The sequence below is a fragment of the Neodiprion lecontei genome, chromosome 4, assembly GCF_021901455.1.
Source record: "Neodiprion lecontei isolate iyNeoLeco1 chromosome 4, iyNeoLeco1.1, whole genome shotgun sequence".
Taxonomy (NCBI): Eukaryota; Metazoa; Arthropoda; class Insecta; order Hymenoptera; family Diprionidae; genus Neodiprion; species Neodiprion lecontei.
The window spans coordinates 37,157,845-37,177,153 of record NC_060263.1 but is presented as its reverse complement, the minus strand read 5'-3'; the positions used below and the strand labels follow the sequence as shown (position 1 = coordinate 37,177,153).

The following is a 19,309-nucleotide window of genomic DNA, read 5'->3' as shown; positions in this document are numbered from 1 at the left end:
GTAGGCTTATCGCGATGAGTATGATAACTAGTACCTAAACATATTATATTTGATTCATAAGATCAATATTGAATGTGCAAAATGCTGTTGATACAGTATTTGTTGAATTAGATTGAAAACTACGTTTCATCCGTAGCAAATGTTAAAATTATTATAACGCATCGATGTGTCGATATTTTTCCCCAGTTCTTTTCTCGTATTCCTTATAAAACATTTTGATATATCTGTCAGACGTTGAATTCAATTTGGATTAAATGAAAAAGCGTTGAACGTTTTAATGTAAATATGAAATACTTGGTGGTTCATCAAAGTAATTCGAATTTAAAATATGGATTGCTATTAAAAGTACGCGACGATGTAAGGAAAACGACACGTACTTCCCTATTTTGAAATCGAATGTAAAGTAGAAAAATAAACAACACGGAGATAACGTCACTTCTATTGGTATTCTTAATCTCTTTATCTGAGGGATTGCTAAGCACAACAAATCTGCTTCTCGGTATAATATTTTCAGAATCAACTCATTTTTCAACCCTTGTTTAATAATTCCCCATGTAACTATATCGATATCTATAAGTTGTAACACAACGCTTCGAAGAAAAACCAAATTGAATTAGATTCGAAATTCGCGCCCGTTACCGACGTGCGCCACAGTTTTACCTTGGCAATCCCGCGATAAGTGCACAGGTACACTTTGTATATTTGACAAATGTGCTAACGAAATGATAATTTCCGACTCTTCCCATAATTAGCGTACTCCAAACGTAACGGCGTAGTATTTCGGTATGGAACGTAATGACTGCGCGTTGGAGTATCGTTGTTAAATATTGTACGTACATTTAGGATTTATTTGTAAATGGGAAATATTTTAATTACCTTATATTATATACATGATGTAAATACGATGTATGTTACTCCCGTAACACACACTGTAATATACATTATTTGCTTAAAAAAGAAATTCGTTCGTATTCAAACCTCTCTCTCCTCCTTCCATTGCGCTCAAGTATACGCCGTTTTGTACGCAACCCGTAGATCACGGCCAATCTCATTGTCGGTTTGTGCCAGACGGTGGTGCCGCCGGTGGTGACGGAGGGAACTAATTTAGCCGCAGTCAGTTTGGCGGGAATCCGCCCAAATCCGACGGTACTTACGAAGTTTCCCAGATTCATTTTCTTCTCTTTTTCCCACTCACGGAATCTACGTTTGCCAGTCAATTCACACGGAGTTTGAAAACGCTGTGGTAGAATCTCGTTCGAGATAATTGGTCGTGTGAAAAATCTGAAAGTTTAAAAATATCGAACTGTGATATAACTCTGATATTCTATCGTGCCATCAGCATCCGAGTCGAAAATTTTGCAAACATAAATAGTGACTCGCGATTATTTCTCTTACACAAGCGAGCGAGAGGTTTACCAACCGTTGTAAATGTTAGATTTCCTTTGAATGCCGTATTGTCTAAAACCGCCCGGGAGGAAGGATGCGTCGAGTAAACACGACGAGTTTAAAGTCGATGATGTATACGCGTATATACGTAGCGAAAAAAAAAAACCGGTTGCTCACCTAAACCGAGCAGCTGAATTGTCCTTGAAAACGCGAAGGCGGCATACAAAGGGTGAATTCATCCTCAAATTATTTTTACAACTATAGGTTGAAAATTACCTTATAGCTCAGGAATTTCGTAAATTTGAAATGCTTAACATTGTATCTGGTAATTTTCCTTGAAATTGACCGCCACCAGAGTTTTTTAATGCGAAAATTTTCAACTAACCAGAGCAAACGCCGAGATGATTTACGTACTCCAGACGACTCAGCAGGCCCGATTCTCCTGTACGCAGCTGATTCTTAAACCGACGAAATCTAACTAAACATCCTCCAGATTTTTAGTCAACTGTAATTACGAGTACCTTGAAATAACAAGGAAGTGAATCGCGAGAGACTTGCGCATGGTTTATAAGAAATAAAATGGATTCTTTCCATGTCCGTTTAATTGCGAAATTTGTCATCACAGCTACTTTACTATCCACGTCGAGCCGTGCGAAATATCCAGCAATTTAATAACGATCATTCCGTATTAATGATCAATGTGCGGTTTCGGCAGAAGAAGAAAACAGCAATTTATTCTTTCGAGAAATAACAAGGAAGTGAGTCTTAGGGGTGGAATCTCGCCACCTTCCTCTACAGTCTAACCCAACACGCCCCTGATATTCATCATCCGTAAGGCGCCAGGACATCGGGGAGATGCAGGAGATCCCATCCCGTTCTGGTCCCGTCTCGGCTCGGATCCTGCGCAAATAAGATGCACGTGTCCTTAAAAGTATCTCAAATACACCACGCTGGATGTTCCGTCAAAGGCTGACACGCACATTAATAATTTTTCGTTAATTTTATTCTAGTGTATGATGAGGATATCCTCACTGCAAGGAGCAATGATTTTTGCCAACATAAACACAGATATAACTGATTTATTTCATTTAAGTAAAAACGTGTTTATAAGAAGGTTACTAGCAGATTTATAAAAAGTAAAATTGAAAAATCCATGAACTTATATTTTTCATATTTTTTAGATATACAACTGTACCAAAATTGATTTATTAACTTGTATTGGGTAATTACTCCCTTTTCATTCAATAAATAAACAAATAAATAAACACATCCTTATTTTCGAACTCGAGGGTTGATAATAATTTCCATCCATACCACACAAAAATGAATCGATCTGTTAAATGTTTGAAATTTCGATTGGAACGAGACATATACATTTAAACAATTTAAATGCCTCCGAATCTTCAGAATCTCGTAATTCTCAGTTTCAGTATTGCGCCGAAAGAGTCAGTAATTTAAATTCCCTGGAAGCGAGGGTAAAATACGTGATTAAAAAGCGGTGACTTTGACGAGATTTTCGCCGTCCCGGATATGATCCGGCGGGAGTTCGGGAAACCAATTTAAAAAGTCATCAGTCGTCCGAATAGTTCGAGGAATCGTTTTACATCTTGTTTCCTGGTCTGGGCCTTCCGCTTCGAAGACCGTCTCATAGTCGACTTTACACCGTGATGTGATCTAGGTGCACATGCACGAAGGCACACAGAGATCGCACAGAAGCTTTTCGATGTTTCGTAAGTCTCTCGTTGCCACGAGGAACGTTTTGTGCCGCCTTCGTCCTTGCCAGCCAATGCTCAAGATAATTAAGCGAGGGGAGGACCTCATTACGCGACTTAACGAGCTCCCTTCACCGACCCCGAAAGCCCTTCCAAGTCCTTCTTCTCCGCCTTGGGATCTACCAACATCGGCCAGGACTCTTTCCTCAATAAATCGCATCCTTCATTTCCTCCCGCAGTCCCGTCGGAGGGACCTTCCGAAATTCTTTTCGGCTCTTCACGTCTTTCTCGGTCTATGTCAAAATGACAATGAATCATGAGCTATCGTAGCGAGAGAAATCTGCGACGAACGAGCATACAGAAAAACGTAACAGGGTAAGTGGGTGAAAATTTCGTTTACCCACGCTTTTACCCCCAGATTAGAACTTATGCTGTAATTCCAGTTCATACGCTCTGTAAACCTGACGTCGTCATAATTGTAAACCGAAATAGTCCGTGTGAAAAGTCAAGTTCCTTCAAACTGTGTGGCACCGGTTGAGCTGTGAACGATGTTTGGAAAGTGGTCGACGGTCTATAAGCGACTGTAGCTGTTACACATCCTTACGTACACAAGGCCACCGTACCTTGTACCTCAAAACCGAGGTTGAAATTTGTTTCCTCGCATATAAACCGATAGGCGTTGTAACAAAAAGAAAGGATGAAGAAAAAAGAAAATTTCAGTCGCCGTATCTATTTCCATCTTCCTGGTATAAGTGGAACCTCATGTGCAACGCGAGTCTGTACAGCAACGGATAGAGCTCAGGAATATGTATGCCTTAGGTTGGGTTTAGGTGAGCCTTCTTGGCTTGGATGGAAGGCCCTGTTCTTCCACCGCGTAACTCAGCGTGGTTTACGGGACGTAACGGCCGCTATATTCCCGGGGGATAAATATCATCGAATCGGGTCTAAATATGACGTGTTAAATTTGTCGGGCCAACGTCGAACAGTCAAAACACCGCGACCCTCGACGCGTAATTATAATCGCATATCGACGCCTCTTAAGAAAAGTATCACGACTCAGATTTCTTACGAAAACTAACACGTTGAGATTTACACCGCGAAAACTGGCATGTTTCGGGTCTTCTATATTTCTATTATCGCGACGTTGTATCGTTCTTTGACCGTGTACTGTGAAATGTACAAATGGCGTACAAAAGACGAGGTTGAAGTTACTAACGTTATCGTAACGGAACATTGGGAAAAAATTACTATTTTCTTACGCTTACAATGATTTTTTTATTGTATTGTTCCATTACGGTTTACTTAATTGAATCGTTACGATAACCTTACTATAACTTAAATGTGATTATTAAAGTTACTTTGCAAATTACGTGAAACGTTTTAGTTTTCGTAAGAAATTTTAAACATGCTAAACTTTTCGTAACAGGCGTCGATATGCTCTTGGGAAAAGAGACCCTTTAAAATTCAGGACAATTATGGCAAGGATTGAGGTCCGGATAATCGGGCGATGATTTACTCGTGACGGACTTAAGATTGTAACGAAAGAACCGGTAGGTGCAGTGCGCAAGAATTTATCGTCGAAGATGCGGTAAAAAATCTTTCCGAGATAAGCGCACTGTTAAAAATGATTGTGATTTTACTATAGATTTAGCGTACAAAAGAGTTGTCTATTTGCGAAATCAGATTGCAAATATGAATGGAAAATTTTCGATTTTACTAAAATTTATAAAGGAAAAACACGGTAAAGTAATTCGAATTTACTAAATTGCGTAGTAAATTTAATGTATTTGCTAATTGAATGAACATTAAATGTACACTGAGAGAAATTTTTAGTCCAGGTTACCGCTCAGTCCTTAACTATTTTCATTTTTTACCACAATCGAAAAATATAGTTCCAGGTAGAAAATGAAAATTAGTTTTCTAGCCGTTACCGGAAAGTCTAATATCCGTTACTATTCTTTCTCATTATCATCACTGTTACTGTATTTTCATCTAACTGTTGCGAAAACTTAACGCTTGTGCAACAATAAATTGACGTCAAAGCCTTGTTTAACTAAAAAAAGTAGGGTAAACCTCAGAAACTGATTTTGCGTTCCAGTTACCAAAAAAAGGATCGACGATAGTGCAAAATGGTTACGTAAAGCTTCGTTTTTCGTAATTCCAACAATATTCAAACAATTTTTTTAACGATACCTGTTTTACCAAATTTTTCTGGTTACTGTAAGAAATGAAATTTTTCTCAGTGTATGGTGAATTCACTGTTCCGTATCCGAATAAAACTTTCAATACAGCGTAGGAAGTTCTATACATAAATTTTCAACACCGCGATGCCTCCGCGTCTGTAATCCTTCTCTGCGGCATCACTGTAGTCGACACTTGTTTATTGCCTCGTTCGTCTCATTTTTGTTCTGCAGTAAAACCGGCTGCATCCCACAGCTCCAGCTCCGACACATCGCATGTATAATCGGTATAATGTACGCACCGCGATCCAACACGCATGCGTCTTGTCATCGTCGCGAAATAACTGCAGCGCGATTTTACGATCTCGTATTTGGAATACGTCCCTCAAACACCCTTGGATCGCCGAAACCGCGATCATGCGCAACACGTTGCGTTTCATTTTTGACAAATTCACTTTTTTTTTTTTATTTGTGTAACGCAAAAAGTTTTAACTGATTTAATTACGAACATGTTTTAGTATAATAGAATTGATATTAAAATATTTTAGATACGAATAGTTTTATTGTCACACGATTTTTTTAGTTTTTGTTTTTTACATATGTACAGTCGTTATAAACAAAAATGAGGTTATATATATAGTGTTGCAGTACAATGGTCAAAAAAATTTCGTGACAAGGAAGGCGCTTACTAATTTTGAAACACCTATCTAACCTCATTATAAAACCGTATTTATTTTGATTCGATCAAAAGTTTAGGTTTAGTTTTTTTGTTACAGCTACTACCAATAAAATTGAATGTTTAACGTTTTGACCAAACTTTTTTGATTCAGGCTATTTTGTTATTTACTATACATACCAGTCAATTACTTGCAATAAATGACAGAACAGCCTGAATCAAAAAAAGTAAGCCAGATCGATAAAAATTCAATTTGACTGGTAGTTGTAAGTAAAAAACTAAACCTGATCGTATCAAAATGAATATATGGTTTTATATTGAGGGTAGACAGGTATTTCAAAATTAGTAAGCACTTTACTTGTTCAAAAATTTCGTTGACCAGTGTTATTTGTCTCGAAATTCACTTCTTTCTTATCCTATCATTCGATAGTTGGGTTAATAAGAGAAATTTAACAAAAATCTAACAAATTTGTCGCGAAGTGCGTAAAATTTACCACCGATTTCAAAGTCAAGAGGTGTTTGAGACTGTCTAATTTGCGCGTCATAATTATCATGACGTCACTGTTCGGCAGGATTCCTAACCTAACCTAACTATTAATACCGAACAATGACGTCACGAGAATGATGGCGCGGATTCAAAACAGCGAGTCTTAGATCTCGTGACTTTAATTTATGACCATACTTTTAATCGCTTAGCTTTATTTTACTAATAAATTAAACATATGTCAAACATTCTCCCCTCGGCGTAAATCTCCGATGTTTAATAGGCGCGATACAATCATGTACAAAAAACAAAAAAAAAAAAAAATTTGCAAAATTCTAACCTCCTTTGGCGAGGAGGGAGAAAACCTCGTCCCTGATTCACCGATTCACCCTAAAATCCTGTGATATTTCCAAATACCAGAAAGAGCGAACGGGGTCGTCGTGCGGTATGAGAAACGCGGGTGGAAAACCTCGGGTGGGCCAAAGTTTTACAGACCTACTTGCTGAGCGGACTGCAGGAGTTAAATCGTTGAAAAGTATAAGAACGGTTGTCGGTCCGTAGGCAAGCCGCGATCGTAAAACCGAGTTGAAACGTACTCCCCATCTTGGAGATCGGTCCGTTCGTCTTGTCGGTGGCAGTTACGGGAATCTGAGAAACCGGCTAATCTAAACATAGACGGATCGCGGCGCGCCCCGCGCAAACGGACCCGGGTGACAGACGGCTCAAGGATTCTTTCGTTTATACGAATTAAAACCGAGACGAGATCCCCTCGCAAAGCTGTGCGTTATACAACGTATACAAGTCTCGACTTCTCCCTCGTCGCACTCAACTTCCACGAGGCTGAATGTCCGAAGATGGTTTTTTTTCATCACCTTCTGGATATAGAAGCTGAAAGATGGTCGGAAAATCTGTTCGATATTAGCAACACTGAGAAAAGTTTCATTTGTTGCAGTAGTTAGAAAAATTCAGTAAAACAGGTATCGTTGAAAAAAACTGTTTGAATATTGTTGGAATTACGAAAAACGAGTCACGCCTAACCATTTTGCGATATCGTCGATCCTTTTTTGGTAATTGCAACGCAAAATCAGCTTCTGAGGTTTACTCTACTTTTTTAGTTAAACGAGGCTTTAACGTCAATTTATCGTTGCACGAGCGTTAAATTTTCGCAACAGTCGCAGGAAAATATAGCAACAGCGATCGTAATGAGAAAGAATAGTAACGGATACCAGACTTTCCGGTAGCAGCTAGAAAACTAATTTTCATTTTCTACCTGGAACTATATTTTTCGATTGTGGTAAAAAATGAAAATAGTCAAGGACTGAGCGGTAACCGGAACTAAAAATTTCTTTCAGTCAACAACGACAAATTTCTGACCAAATTTTAGTGGTTTAGCCATAAAAAAATTCACGAAGTCGAGCCCAAGCGAATGACCATGGCATACGATTTGCGCAGCAGGCATTTCGTGGAAAGAATCCATGGATGATTGATTATTTGAAATTGCAGGGGACGATTTGATTTACACGTGTATTTTTTTTCCGACGTATTTCTTCCGTTAATAGACCGTGTCAATTGTCTGCCTTTTCATTACCGATATCCGACACTGTGCTACTTATACGTACGCATTAGCAGGACAAAGCGTTGAACGAAGTGATTCTGTCACGATGCCAGAAACGTTGAACAGACGGGGATCGTTACAGTGAAGGAATATGAGTTATTTACTTCCGGAAGAGAAAAGTACGGCTGATTTGCGGGACAGGGAGTAACTGCCAACTCGGATTTTACTTAGGCGCCGGTTTACTATACACGTATATGAGGTAGTTTTAGAAACGATCGTTTAGTGGCAACCACCTTTCACACTTAGGCAGCTGGCGATGGCTGGCGACTATGTAAGCCGATTGGAATGAAGCTCTGTTGCACTCTTCGCTTTTCAAAATCCGCTCGGTCCTTAACTATTTTCATTTCTTACCACAATAAAAAAATACAGTTCTAGGTACAAAATGAAAATTAGTTTTCTAGCTGTTACCGGAAAGTCTAGTATCCGTTGCTATTCTTTCTCCTTACGATCGCTGTTGCTAGATTTTCTTCCAACTGTTGCGAAAATTTAACGCTCGTGCAACGATAAATTGACGTCAAAGCCTTATTTAACTAGAAAAGTAGAGTAAACCTCAGAAACTGATTTTGCGTTGCAATTATCATAAAAGGATCGACCATAGCGCAAAATGGTTAGGCGTACCTCGTTCTTCGTAATTCCAACAATGTTCAAACAATTTTTTAACGATACCTATTTTACTGAATTTTTCTAGTTACTGCAACAAATAAAATTTTTCTCAGTGTGACGATTTTTTTTATTTTGAACCACTGTAATGGCATCCACCATTGCAAATGGATGTCTGACCTTAGATTCGTCATCAGTGATCCATAAAACCTTCACCCACCAATTTCTACGATAATTCGAATATTTTTAGATTTTTTTACACCGTATTGGATCCCTATTTTGGGATTCGGAATCTGACTTCAGATTCGTGATCAGCCACGCGACAAATCAAAGAATACCAATTTTCATACAAATCCAAATGTTTTTAGTTTTTTTTCTTCAGCTTATTGAATATGCGAAATTTAAATTTTTCAAATCTGACCTCAGATTCGTGATTAGCCACCTAAAAAACCTCACGGTACCAATTTTCATTGAAATCCATTCATCCATTCTCAAGATATCATAATTTTTATTGGACTTTGTGGAATTCTGTTATTCAAATAATTTTCTCTTCAATCAAAAAACGGGAAATTAAAAACTACACGAACGCAAATTGTTCATCAAAGAAATGAAAAATCAGGTATAATTTACGTATCAAATATCGATGATTCCCACTTACCGTTGCCTCTCAAACACACGCTTGAAATTTAAGAAAATTTAATCCTCTCTCTCCCGCCGTTCCGTTTCGTCTTGCAGTGTACAGTTCCTTTGATGCATCCGAAAAAACGTCGATCAACCGTGAAAGAAATGCCAAACTGAGCGAAAATCGAGTCGCAAAATGGAAAAAAAACGAATAAAAATTTTTAAAAATATTCCCTTCCTTGAACGCGAGCGAAAAAAATTATGTAACCGTAAATCGTATACAGATACAAATTTTTTTTCACTTCCGCACGCGTCGCGCTATCGGAAGTTGGAACTTTAGCGACTGAAATCTTGGCGACAAGATTCCGGCTCGTCTGATTCGCCGATAACGAATGAAATGACGCGCAAGCTCTATCGGATGAAACGATTCGTGAACTCGAGCGAGGCGGAGCTTGTAAAGTCTGGTTGCGATAATATTTGCACTAACCCGAGGCGATCCATTAGCCGAAAGAGCAAGGAAGGCGTGCGTCGAGTTTAGTCGGTCAGTTTTATTGAGCCAATGTGACAGACAGAAGCTGCAGAGTCTCCTTCGACATTTTCGAAGATTCGTAGATTCTGCTCGAGTTGCGATTTGCGTGTTCTTTTGGTAAAATCTGCGAAGTGAAATTTCCCGAGATTTATGACGATCGTTTCCGGAAAGCGAATTTGGGGGCGTCGATGGAACAAGGAACCTGATACAATATAGTCAAATTCTTCCAGTCTTTGGAAATTTTTCGCGCACAATTAACTGTACAAATGAGAAATGAAACGGTTGTGTCAAAATCATTCGATATTCTCCGTTTTATTTATTATACCGACGATTTTTTTTTTTCAAATATAAAAATACTGTACAATATATATAATAATATGAACGTAATATACCACGTATCATGTATATAACGTTCTAACAAAAGCTGCATGGTAGCAATAACAGAGGAATGAAAAGCTAACTCTATATTCTAGACTTAATATTTCACAGATTGTAAAAATGATGAAAAATTACTAAAGGCACTGCGATGTATATAATTTATTTCACGAGCTTTGATAATGAGGATCCTGCTTTTGATTGTTTTTTATTGTCGTGTGTTTTTTTTCTCCTCAGACACACACACACACACACAGTTCGGTGTTGATAAATTATTGCATTATCCGGCCACTGCAAAATAGGCATACCGAATGATTATCGTCGATATCGTTATTGTTGAATATAAAATATCGTACAACCACCTACTTATATATAAATATTCTGAAAAACTATTGGCTAAACTATATGTATATATAGTATAATGATTCATGGCATAATATACAGATAAAACAGTAACAACGATGCGGACAAAATACGAATAAGCTAGCTTCAAAATTTCACTGTACAATGTATAGAAAGAAGCTTAATCTCGCATATTTATTACTCCACACTATATGCACTACGTAGTGTTTGGTATTTTAACTGTACGACCAAGGCTTGAATAAAAAAAAGGCACTGAAGTATAGCAACGACACTATTAGGACGATGCCGATTTTTTCACTTGGCATTCGGAATTTCTGATTTCATACTTATACATCTTACGTTCTATTCTAGATTCTACGCGTACTTTAACTTACAATTAAACCTAAATGAAGATATGCGGCTCGTAAAACTTACGGGACTAGGAGAACCATTTCTGAATCTCTCCATACAAATCTTACCTACCATATGTAAAACTTATATGTAATAATTATTCTATTTACGAATACGTTAATATTCATACGTGTCATATATATATACACATATATACAAATACAAGATAAAGTATACACTTTTCATAAATACAAAACGATTTATTGTACACATTCGTAGACAATATACAAAATAGAGAATTGACAAAATCGTGGCTCGATGAACCCAAGGCATAAAAAAAAAAGAAAAGAAAAAAGAAAAAAAAAACTCCGCGTAGACAACCGTAGATAAACTATAGCATAAACTTTCGCAATTGCAGAGCGATAGAATTTCAGGCACTTTTTGGACGTTCGAGTGTATTAATCAAATAGCTTATAATTATCTGAGACTAATGATAAAAAAAAACAAAAAAAAAAAAAAACAAAAAAAAACTTACAGATCTATTCGGTTAGATTATAGGTATTTATCTAATCGTAAACCTGATTTCGATTTTGAACCCACACCGACGTTTTATAAAAATTTCGCCACGCAGACACGCTGTTCGTAAATGATACTATATAAATGCATTTGCAGGTTCGCCGTCATCTCGAGGTGTCATAAATTGAATTTAACGTTTTTGGCACGAGGAATTCAGCCCGACGTGTTACAACACTGGCAACACTTAACGGGCATTTGATTTGCGGGTTTTCGCTGCCACGGTGGTATCATGTACGATAAATCGTGCAATACACATCGTCCGTTGTTCGCATTAACGTCGATTGGTCAACGAGAGTATAAGCAAGTAACTTTACGCCCCTTCGGTATCTGAGAAATGTATCGGGGGGTGGGGAGAAAAAGAAAAAGATCAAAAAAGATAAGAAAAACAAAAACAAACAAATAAATAAATTTAAAAAGAAAATTAAAACACGTATATTTAAACATCGCGTGGAACTGCACGCAACGTCAACAACTCCCGCGCGTTTTAGGTAAAATTCTAACGATCCCTGGAGCGTCTAAAGCACCAATGCAGATCCCGTGGAAGCAGCATCCTCATCATCCCCCACGACGCGACAGCTGTCCCCGGTCTTTTCGAATTTTTTTTACCTCCCCGCATCCAGTGTCACTTATATATTTATTATACGTGGTGTGTCCGACGAACGCGTGAAAATTTTATAACAAATGTAAGCTCGGCGATAGAGAAAGAGTTTGAATAATACGATGTTTGAATTAGAATTAAGGAGGTATAAAATAATGTAAAAATATAACTATCGGTTCAAAAACGATGGACGAGATAATCACGCACGGTATGTATTTAACAACTTTCGCGCAGCCGAATGCAGAGCATCCAGAATGGACGAGATCCATGAACTTAAAGAAATTCTTTAGTCTTGTCGTTTGTTTTTATATCACCGCTAGCTGCTTATACTGCCGATGCTGATGCTGCTGTTGCTGCAGCAGCAACGCTACGAGAAGTCGTCTTCCCCCCATCATCCCCGTTTCGATGTATAACGATACAATAAGTTAGCTCCTGCTACTATCTGTTGCTGCTGCTGCTGCTGCTGCTGTCATGCTTGCGGTAAAAGAACGACCGAAACCGACGTGTCTTTTTTAATTGAATGCAAAGAGATTTATCGCCGCTGTGCACCGTTTATGTGGAGGATTTGGAGGATAAAAAAAAATTGAGAAAAACAAGTCGGATTAGGTACATCGAGGCGGTGGATGGAAAGGGATTAATTGATTCGCAACCCTTTTTTTTTATCTGCTAATTTTTTATTTTTTAACTCTATCGCCTTGCTCTTCGTAGCCGAGAAATCCCTGTTTCGTTATCGTACGATTTGTTGTATTCCATGAAACTGCAAGGGAAAATTATATCGTAAAACATTGAGGGTGAATTTTGTAAATGTATTTGGATATTCGGTGGTTGTTGAATTTGAAAATGTTGAGAAGGAGAAAAAATGGTTTCAACTTTTACCCTCCTGCAGTGCTATTCGATTTTACATGTGAATACAGTAAAAACTTCAATCTATAATCGAAAAAATTGGTTGTGAAAAGTAAAAATTTTACCCCTCCCATGTATTGTGTGAATTAAATTGAATTGACTTGAATCTCACCTTGAAAATTGTTAGGCGTTTACCTTTACTTACAGTTATTGTTAAATTCTATAATTTTCCCGCGATATTTCGCATACGAACGTAATGTATAAGCATATTCCGTAAAATAGACACGCGAGTACCCATAATAACTTTGCGTCGAATCGCGGGGATGGAAATCCATTAGCGTTAAAAATCATTAACCCGTCGAAAGCGAGAACTGCATAGTCGTGCATAGTTTTAACGGGCGGGAAAGTTTGCTTTGGTTGGCTTAAAATAACTAACTCCCTTCTGAAATATTCACACGGTTATGGTTACCACGGCAGCCAGCGAGGAGAGGAGAGGAGAGGAGAGGAGAGGAGATGAGTTGCTGGTTTCGTGTACGAGATGAGCTACGCGTTCCGATTACCCAAACACGAATACCTACCACCTACCTACTGCGATGCACGACGAGGATTCTCCGGGCTACAAGCTCCTTATACTTCGCAGCATCTTTACCAGGAAAGACGCTTTTAAAAGCTCAAACCCGCAGCACCGTGCATGCCTTGGGAAAATATAATATTGTAACCGGAATGTGTCTCTCATTGCCTCGGTGATGCGGCCGATGGGCGCCGAGATACGATACTTGATCTTTTCTTTTTACACACTCCGCCTTACTTTACACTATAATGTGAAATACAGACACAGACAGGTATTGGTCTTCGTTCTACCGGCGCCAAAATTCGACGTCGATTTTTAACAGGGTGGTCACGAATTTTGTTTGGGGAAAAAAAAAGGTTTTCCATACGATATTTTTCCCCGGTATCTGGTAAGTTACTAAAACCTAGTTTTAACTGACATTTTCCCCGTTATCTGGTAAGTTACTAAAACCTAGTTTCAACTGACAGTTTCCCCGGTATCTGGTAAGTTACTAAAACCTAGTTTTAACTGAAATTTGCCCCAGTTTCTGGTAAGTTACTAAAACCTAGTTTTAACTGAAATTTGCCCCAGTTTCTGGTAAGTTACCAAAACCTAGTTTCAACTGACATTTTCCCCGGTATCTGGTAAGTTACTAAAACCTAGTTTCAACTGACAGTTTCCCCGGTATCTGGTAAGTTACTAAAAGCTAGTTTTAACTGAAATTTGCCCCAGTTTCTGGTAAGTTACTAAAACCTAGATCGTACAGATTATTAACTCTATATTCGGCTGAAATTCAATTGAAATTGAAGAAGAATATGATTTAGAAAACAGTTAGCTCAAGCGAATTTGATTTTCTCGACGAAAAAAGCAAACTAGTTAACTTAAAAAAATCATTTCTAATTCCCACGATAGAAAACTGATGTGTTTAGTTTTTTCGATGACCAAATTAAAAATCCCTCGACATTCCCAAGTGCGTGACCGCTCTGTTTAATCTCCGACATTTCCATCGATTGTATTTAGTATTTCCTGCACCGTGGTTTTTCAAACTGCCATATAAAACGCGGTTCTTACGGGAAAAAGAAACCACTGCTTTTACGGAGTAAAAATACCGTCTATTTACGTTGTATCATATATGTATGTACATAGGTATGTATATGCATGCATGGATATATAAGGGAGATAAATTTGTTGTGCAAATGACGTGCACCTCGTGTGTTTGTTTGAGCTCGTTAAGTGCCGCGGAGCGGCTTTTTCTCAAGTGTGACGAAAAGTTGAATGAAGAGGTAGGAACTCGCGAGGAAAATTTAACCCCCCGAGAATCGGGAGCGTGTGCTTGCGGTAGGCAGGTATAAGAGTATAAGATGTGCCGTATTTACGAGTACATGCTCGACAAAGATAAGACACTTTTCATTTTTTCAAGCAGTTTGGTGTCTTGAGAGAATTTTCTTCTTTTTTTATTATTTTTTTTTTTTTCTTACCATACATAATTCAAGATCACTTGAGAGTGAATCGTACGCGGAATGTTTGACGGTCGTGAGTATAAAAGCTGTGGGTGAAAAATCCGACGTTGAGACACTATTGTCGTAAGTTTCTAATATTTATACGACTCAACGATCAATTTCGTTACTAATAATTCCAACTGACACGTGTAACAGAAAGTGATAATCTCGAAAACACGAAATAATCATACAGTGTGGAAAATTAAATTGTTCACATTGGAAATAAGAGACTATTGTTTTTTGTTTTTTTTTTTTTCGAAAATACGTAGATTAAAAAATCGTCTGAATTGTAACATTTTAAATGGGATAAGAAATCATTTCTAATTCCTATGATGGAAAACTGATGAGTTTAGTTTTGTCGGAAAGGAAGGATTTTAATTTTGTAGAACGGCTTCGACGCCGGTGAAAATCGAGTTCACAGATTCGCCGAATCCAATTCGTTTCTCATTTCACTGCGGTTGGTGAAAATCCCAGTCCGGATTTATGAATCGAAGGATGGCGACGCGGTGCGAGGGTTAAACGGGTCTTTTCGGCGACGGACACTTTGCTAACAACCTGCAGATACGCGGCATGACGCAGTTTGTGCAAGCTAACAGTATTCAAATGTATATCTCGTGTTAGTCAACGGAGTTACGACGATTTCTCGACGGCTGCAAAGTATCTAATAGACCAGCACCAGCAGCATCATCACAACCGGCCGGAAACATAAATTATTTACGGTTAATGCCTAACTGTTTAAACTCTGTGTGTGTGTGTGTGTCGTTTTATATTATAAGTTTTATTCGTTGCAGAATAGCGGAAATATCGTTATATCCGTGTCGCTGCTGCTTATGCTGCTGCACATCTTCGCTAGCAACGGACGTCTATTTCCGGTACACGTCGACGTTTTTAACAAGCCTTCGGTTAATTGCGAGGAAAAATTTGTCCAAGGTAAAAAAAAAAAAATAAAAAAAAATAAAAAACGGCGCAATTCTTGCCAAGAAATTAAGTCAACCTCACGCATCCGACGCAACAATTACATTTCGCTAATTTTCGATCCAGCGAAAATTAGAAACAAACTGTTCACAGATATCTTAATAGTCTTTCAACCTCAATCGCGTCACTCTCTTTGCGTTTGATTTTTAGTTCTAAATTCTTCTCGATTCGACAAAGTTTACGCATCGAAGTAATATATCAAAATTATCCAAACTTTTTTCTCACCGTTTAGAGTAAAACAGCCTTTTTCACTATTCTTGAGGGTTCAACGTGATCACGAAATGAGACATTGACGCGGTGAAGAAGAAGAAGAATGGCTTCGCATCCACGCCAAGATACACAAATGCAAATAGATGCATACATATAACAAACGGTTGTTTTACATTTTGGCGCGTACGTGAATTTAACGCGAATCTTGGACTTTCAGGAATTGCGTGAACGTGTAAATAATTCAATCGCCAAAGTTACGCGCCGTGAAATCTGCAAACAGTGGCACTTGAATTGATCCTTAAAGTAAACTTAATAAAAAAAAAACCTGCAACTAAATCTAAAGTTTAATCTAAAAGTTAAATATTACCGGGACGTTTCTGCAACGGTAGCAGCAGCACGGAAGAAACGAAGACATCACAATAATTAGCTTCCAGAGTATTCCGGACAATATGCAGATCAAAGATGACGACGTTATTACAGATTAAAGTTCAAATCGCCCTCCATTCTCCACATGTTAAATGCCGTTGTTAATTTGTCCTGCGCGGTGTAATTTCGCGACAAAGAGCCGGTGATCTTCCTAGCTCCGAGTACAATTTTCCCGGGACTCCGTTCTCCTGAAAGAAGGGAAAAGTATGAGGATAAAAAAAAAAGAAGGAAAGAAAGTAAAAATATACGAAAAATTATTGAAATAAGAAAATTCCTCGAGATTGTAATGCAGTGAAAGAAACGTCGAGGTGGATGTATAACTCGCGATTTTATGCGATCATTAAAACGGTCATCGGCCGGTTAACGTCCCGCGTTGTCATTAGTCACGCAACTAAGTTATGTCCCTGTTTTCCATCCAGCTCGCGAGTATGAGACGTCGGCTGTTTGCGGCTCGTTCGAACATGTCGAGAGTCTGAGAGTGCCGAGTGAGATAGCTACTGTTCATCCTGGTCCTGAAGGAGGAGGAGGAAGAGGAGGAGGAGCGCGGATGATTGAGTAAGACTTGTTCCCCGATGGCAGGCAGCGCGAGTTTCGTTAGTTCGTAACTCAAACGAAAAGGCGCGAAAAACAGCCGAACACACCCGGTGATTTAAAAATCGAATTCAAGCCTCGAGGTTCTCGCAGCCACCGTTAAAGAGTTGTGTAAAACGAAGAAGAAAAGAAGAAGAATGCGCAAAACTCGTCTCTGCGCTAATTATTTTATATTATAAACAATCCGCAAACAGTCTCGCATCGTGTAAGATAAATAATTACCTCTGTTCCCAGGTCGCATCGTCTCGAGAGGAAAGAAAGAAAAGGAATCGCGGGTGAAATTTTGCAAGGATCGATATTTGGAACGGTCGATATACGGTGTCGAAAATTCAAAGTCGAATCGTTCGAAGTCTCGATCGGGTATTGAAAGTGTCGCCGATCGGTAAATCGATTTACTTTATCAGCGCGTATTTTCAAAAATTCCCATAACGTACAACGGCCGATCCGAGTATCGATAGTTGAAATTTTTCACTCCCCATCCCGTAAAGAACGCGCGTACCTACAAAGTTAGCTACTAACCGTTGTCCTCGAGTCCCTCTCGGTTTTCGGTACTGCAGTGAAGCACTTGATAGAGAAAGTCGATGTAACGCGTGGCGAGCTTGAGGGTCTGTATCTTGCTGAGCTTGTCACTCGGCATAGTGGGTATGATCTGTCTTAGGGATGCGAAAGCCTCGTTGAGGTTCTGCGTCCTCTGTCGCTCTCTGTGGTTGGCCATGACCCTCTGATTCTGTATCTCTTCAACGGTAGCGCCGCTCTTCCTCCGAGCCTTGAGCTTTCCCGCGGAGGATTGGGAGTCCCCGTCGGACTCGCTGCAGTTTTCGGTACTGAGCTTCCGCTTCCTCTTCGAAACGTTAACCGGGGCTCTCCCTCTCTCGAAGAACCCTTGCTGAAGATTCGTCGAGCCCGTCGCTACGACGTCCGGCTTCAACTCCGTCGCATCGGGCTTGTACTTCGCAAGCTCGGGCTTGTACTCCGTCGGATCCGGTTTGTACCCGGGCTGGTGACCGACGTAGGTCGTCGCCGTCGGTGCCGAGGTCATTTCCTCACCCGAGGAGTACATCTGCGGGGATGGTGTAAGGTAAAAGCTGGCCTCGTTGTCCCTGCTCGCGTGGCTGTGATCGGACAAAAATCCAGGGGATTGATCGTCGTGCCGTCTTTCGTAATCGCCCTGGCCGTGAAGAGCCTCCCTCTCGTAGCTCTGCATTTTCTGCTGTTGATCCGGGAACTCGTAAACGATGTAAGGTTGGTGCTGCTGATAGAGCTGGGGATTGGAATGAAAACCCGGAAGCAGGTGTGTCGGTGGTGAAAATCTCTCGTTGTAATTGTTAGGCGAGCTGCTCGCGCTACTTCCGGCACTGTGAGGTATACCGGAACCACCCCCGAGCTGGTGGTTGTATATTACCTGGGGCCTGAACTGACTCTGCTGCGGCTGGGACTGCATTTCGAGTTTGCGTTGGCTCGCTTCTCTCGAGTTTGAAGAAGAAGAGATGAGAAGAAAAAAAAAAAAAAAAAAAATGCAACCCACCCCTAGTGATTTTTTAAATTATATCCTAATTTTCGTCTTGTCTCTGCCCGCGTCACATCGGCACGGAGCCGTTTGTTTCCCTTAACCCTCGCGAATTCGTACTCTTCGATATTTTCAAAACATCCTGGTCGATGATAATTTTTTTTCCTTCTTCACCCCCTCCCCCCCTAGTTTCTCACTCAAGGCAAATTATCAAGCGGTATAGAATCGATCATCGTACCGTTGAAAACGGGATTTAATATTAAAAAATTCACGAAACACTTGCGGATCGGAGCTTCGAGCTTTTTACGCACTTCGATTCTCACGAATTTTTTACATCGCACGGTCGGTGACGTATATTGTTGCTGTTATTATTGTTATTATTATTGTTATTCTTATTATCAATATTGTCAACGTTATTATTGTTATTGTTATTATTGTCAATATACATTTGGCACACGTGAGGAGCCGATCAGCGCGATACGGACGACACGGGGGATGACTTCGGTCTGCTGACCGAACCGAGAGAGCGTGGATGCACGGAACGTCAGAGGTAACTCCGCCCCCTCTCCCCCACCCCTTAACCCTCCCCTCCTCCCCCGCCCGGCGACGATTCTTCTTTTTCCCTCTTTCGTACGCCACGCCGAATGCCGGCGGAGGGTTTCT

General features: G+C 39.6%; 1 protein-coding gene across 3 annotated transcripts; it reads right to left on the bottom strand.

Moving 5' to 3' along the window:
• Window positions 1–2,170: 2,170 nt before the first annotated feature.
• Window positions 2,171–18,612, bottom strand: LOC107217181 (protein twist). 3 transcript variants are annotated; one of them, XM_046739061.1, is made up of 3 exons: window positions 17,659–18,612; window positions 16,490–16,736; window positions 2,171–2,286 (listed from the first exon to the last, which is right to left on the bottom strand). In XM_046739061.1, exons 1-2 carry the CDS (start codon window positions 18,578–18,580, stop codon window positions 16,597–16,599), a joined length of 1,062 nt encoding a protein of 353 aa, XP_046595017.1. In that variant the 5' UTR covers window positions 18,581–18,612; the 3' UTR covers window positions 2,171–2,286; window positions 16,490–16,596. The 3 variants fall into 3 exon arrangements, with proteins under 3 accessions (XP_046595017.1, XP_046595019.1, XP_046595018.1); XM_046739063.1 differs by lacking the exon at window positions 2,171–2,286 and adding an exon at window positions 6,882–7,346; XM_046739062.1 differs by lacking the exon at window positions 2,171–2,286 and adding an exon at window positions 10,198–12,802.
• Window positions 18,613–19,309: the final 697 nt, after the last annotated feature.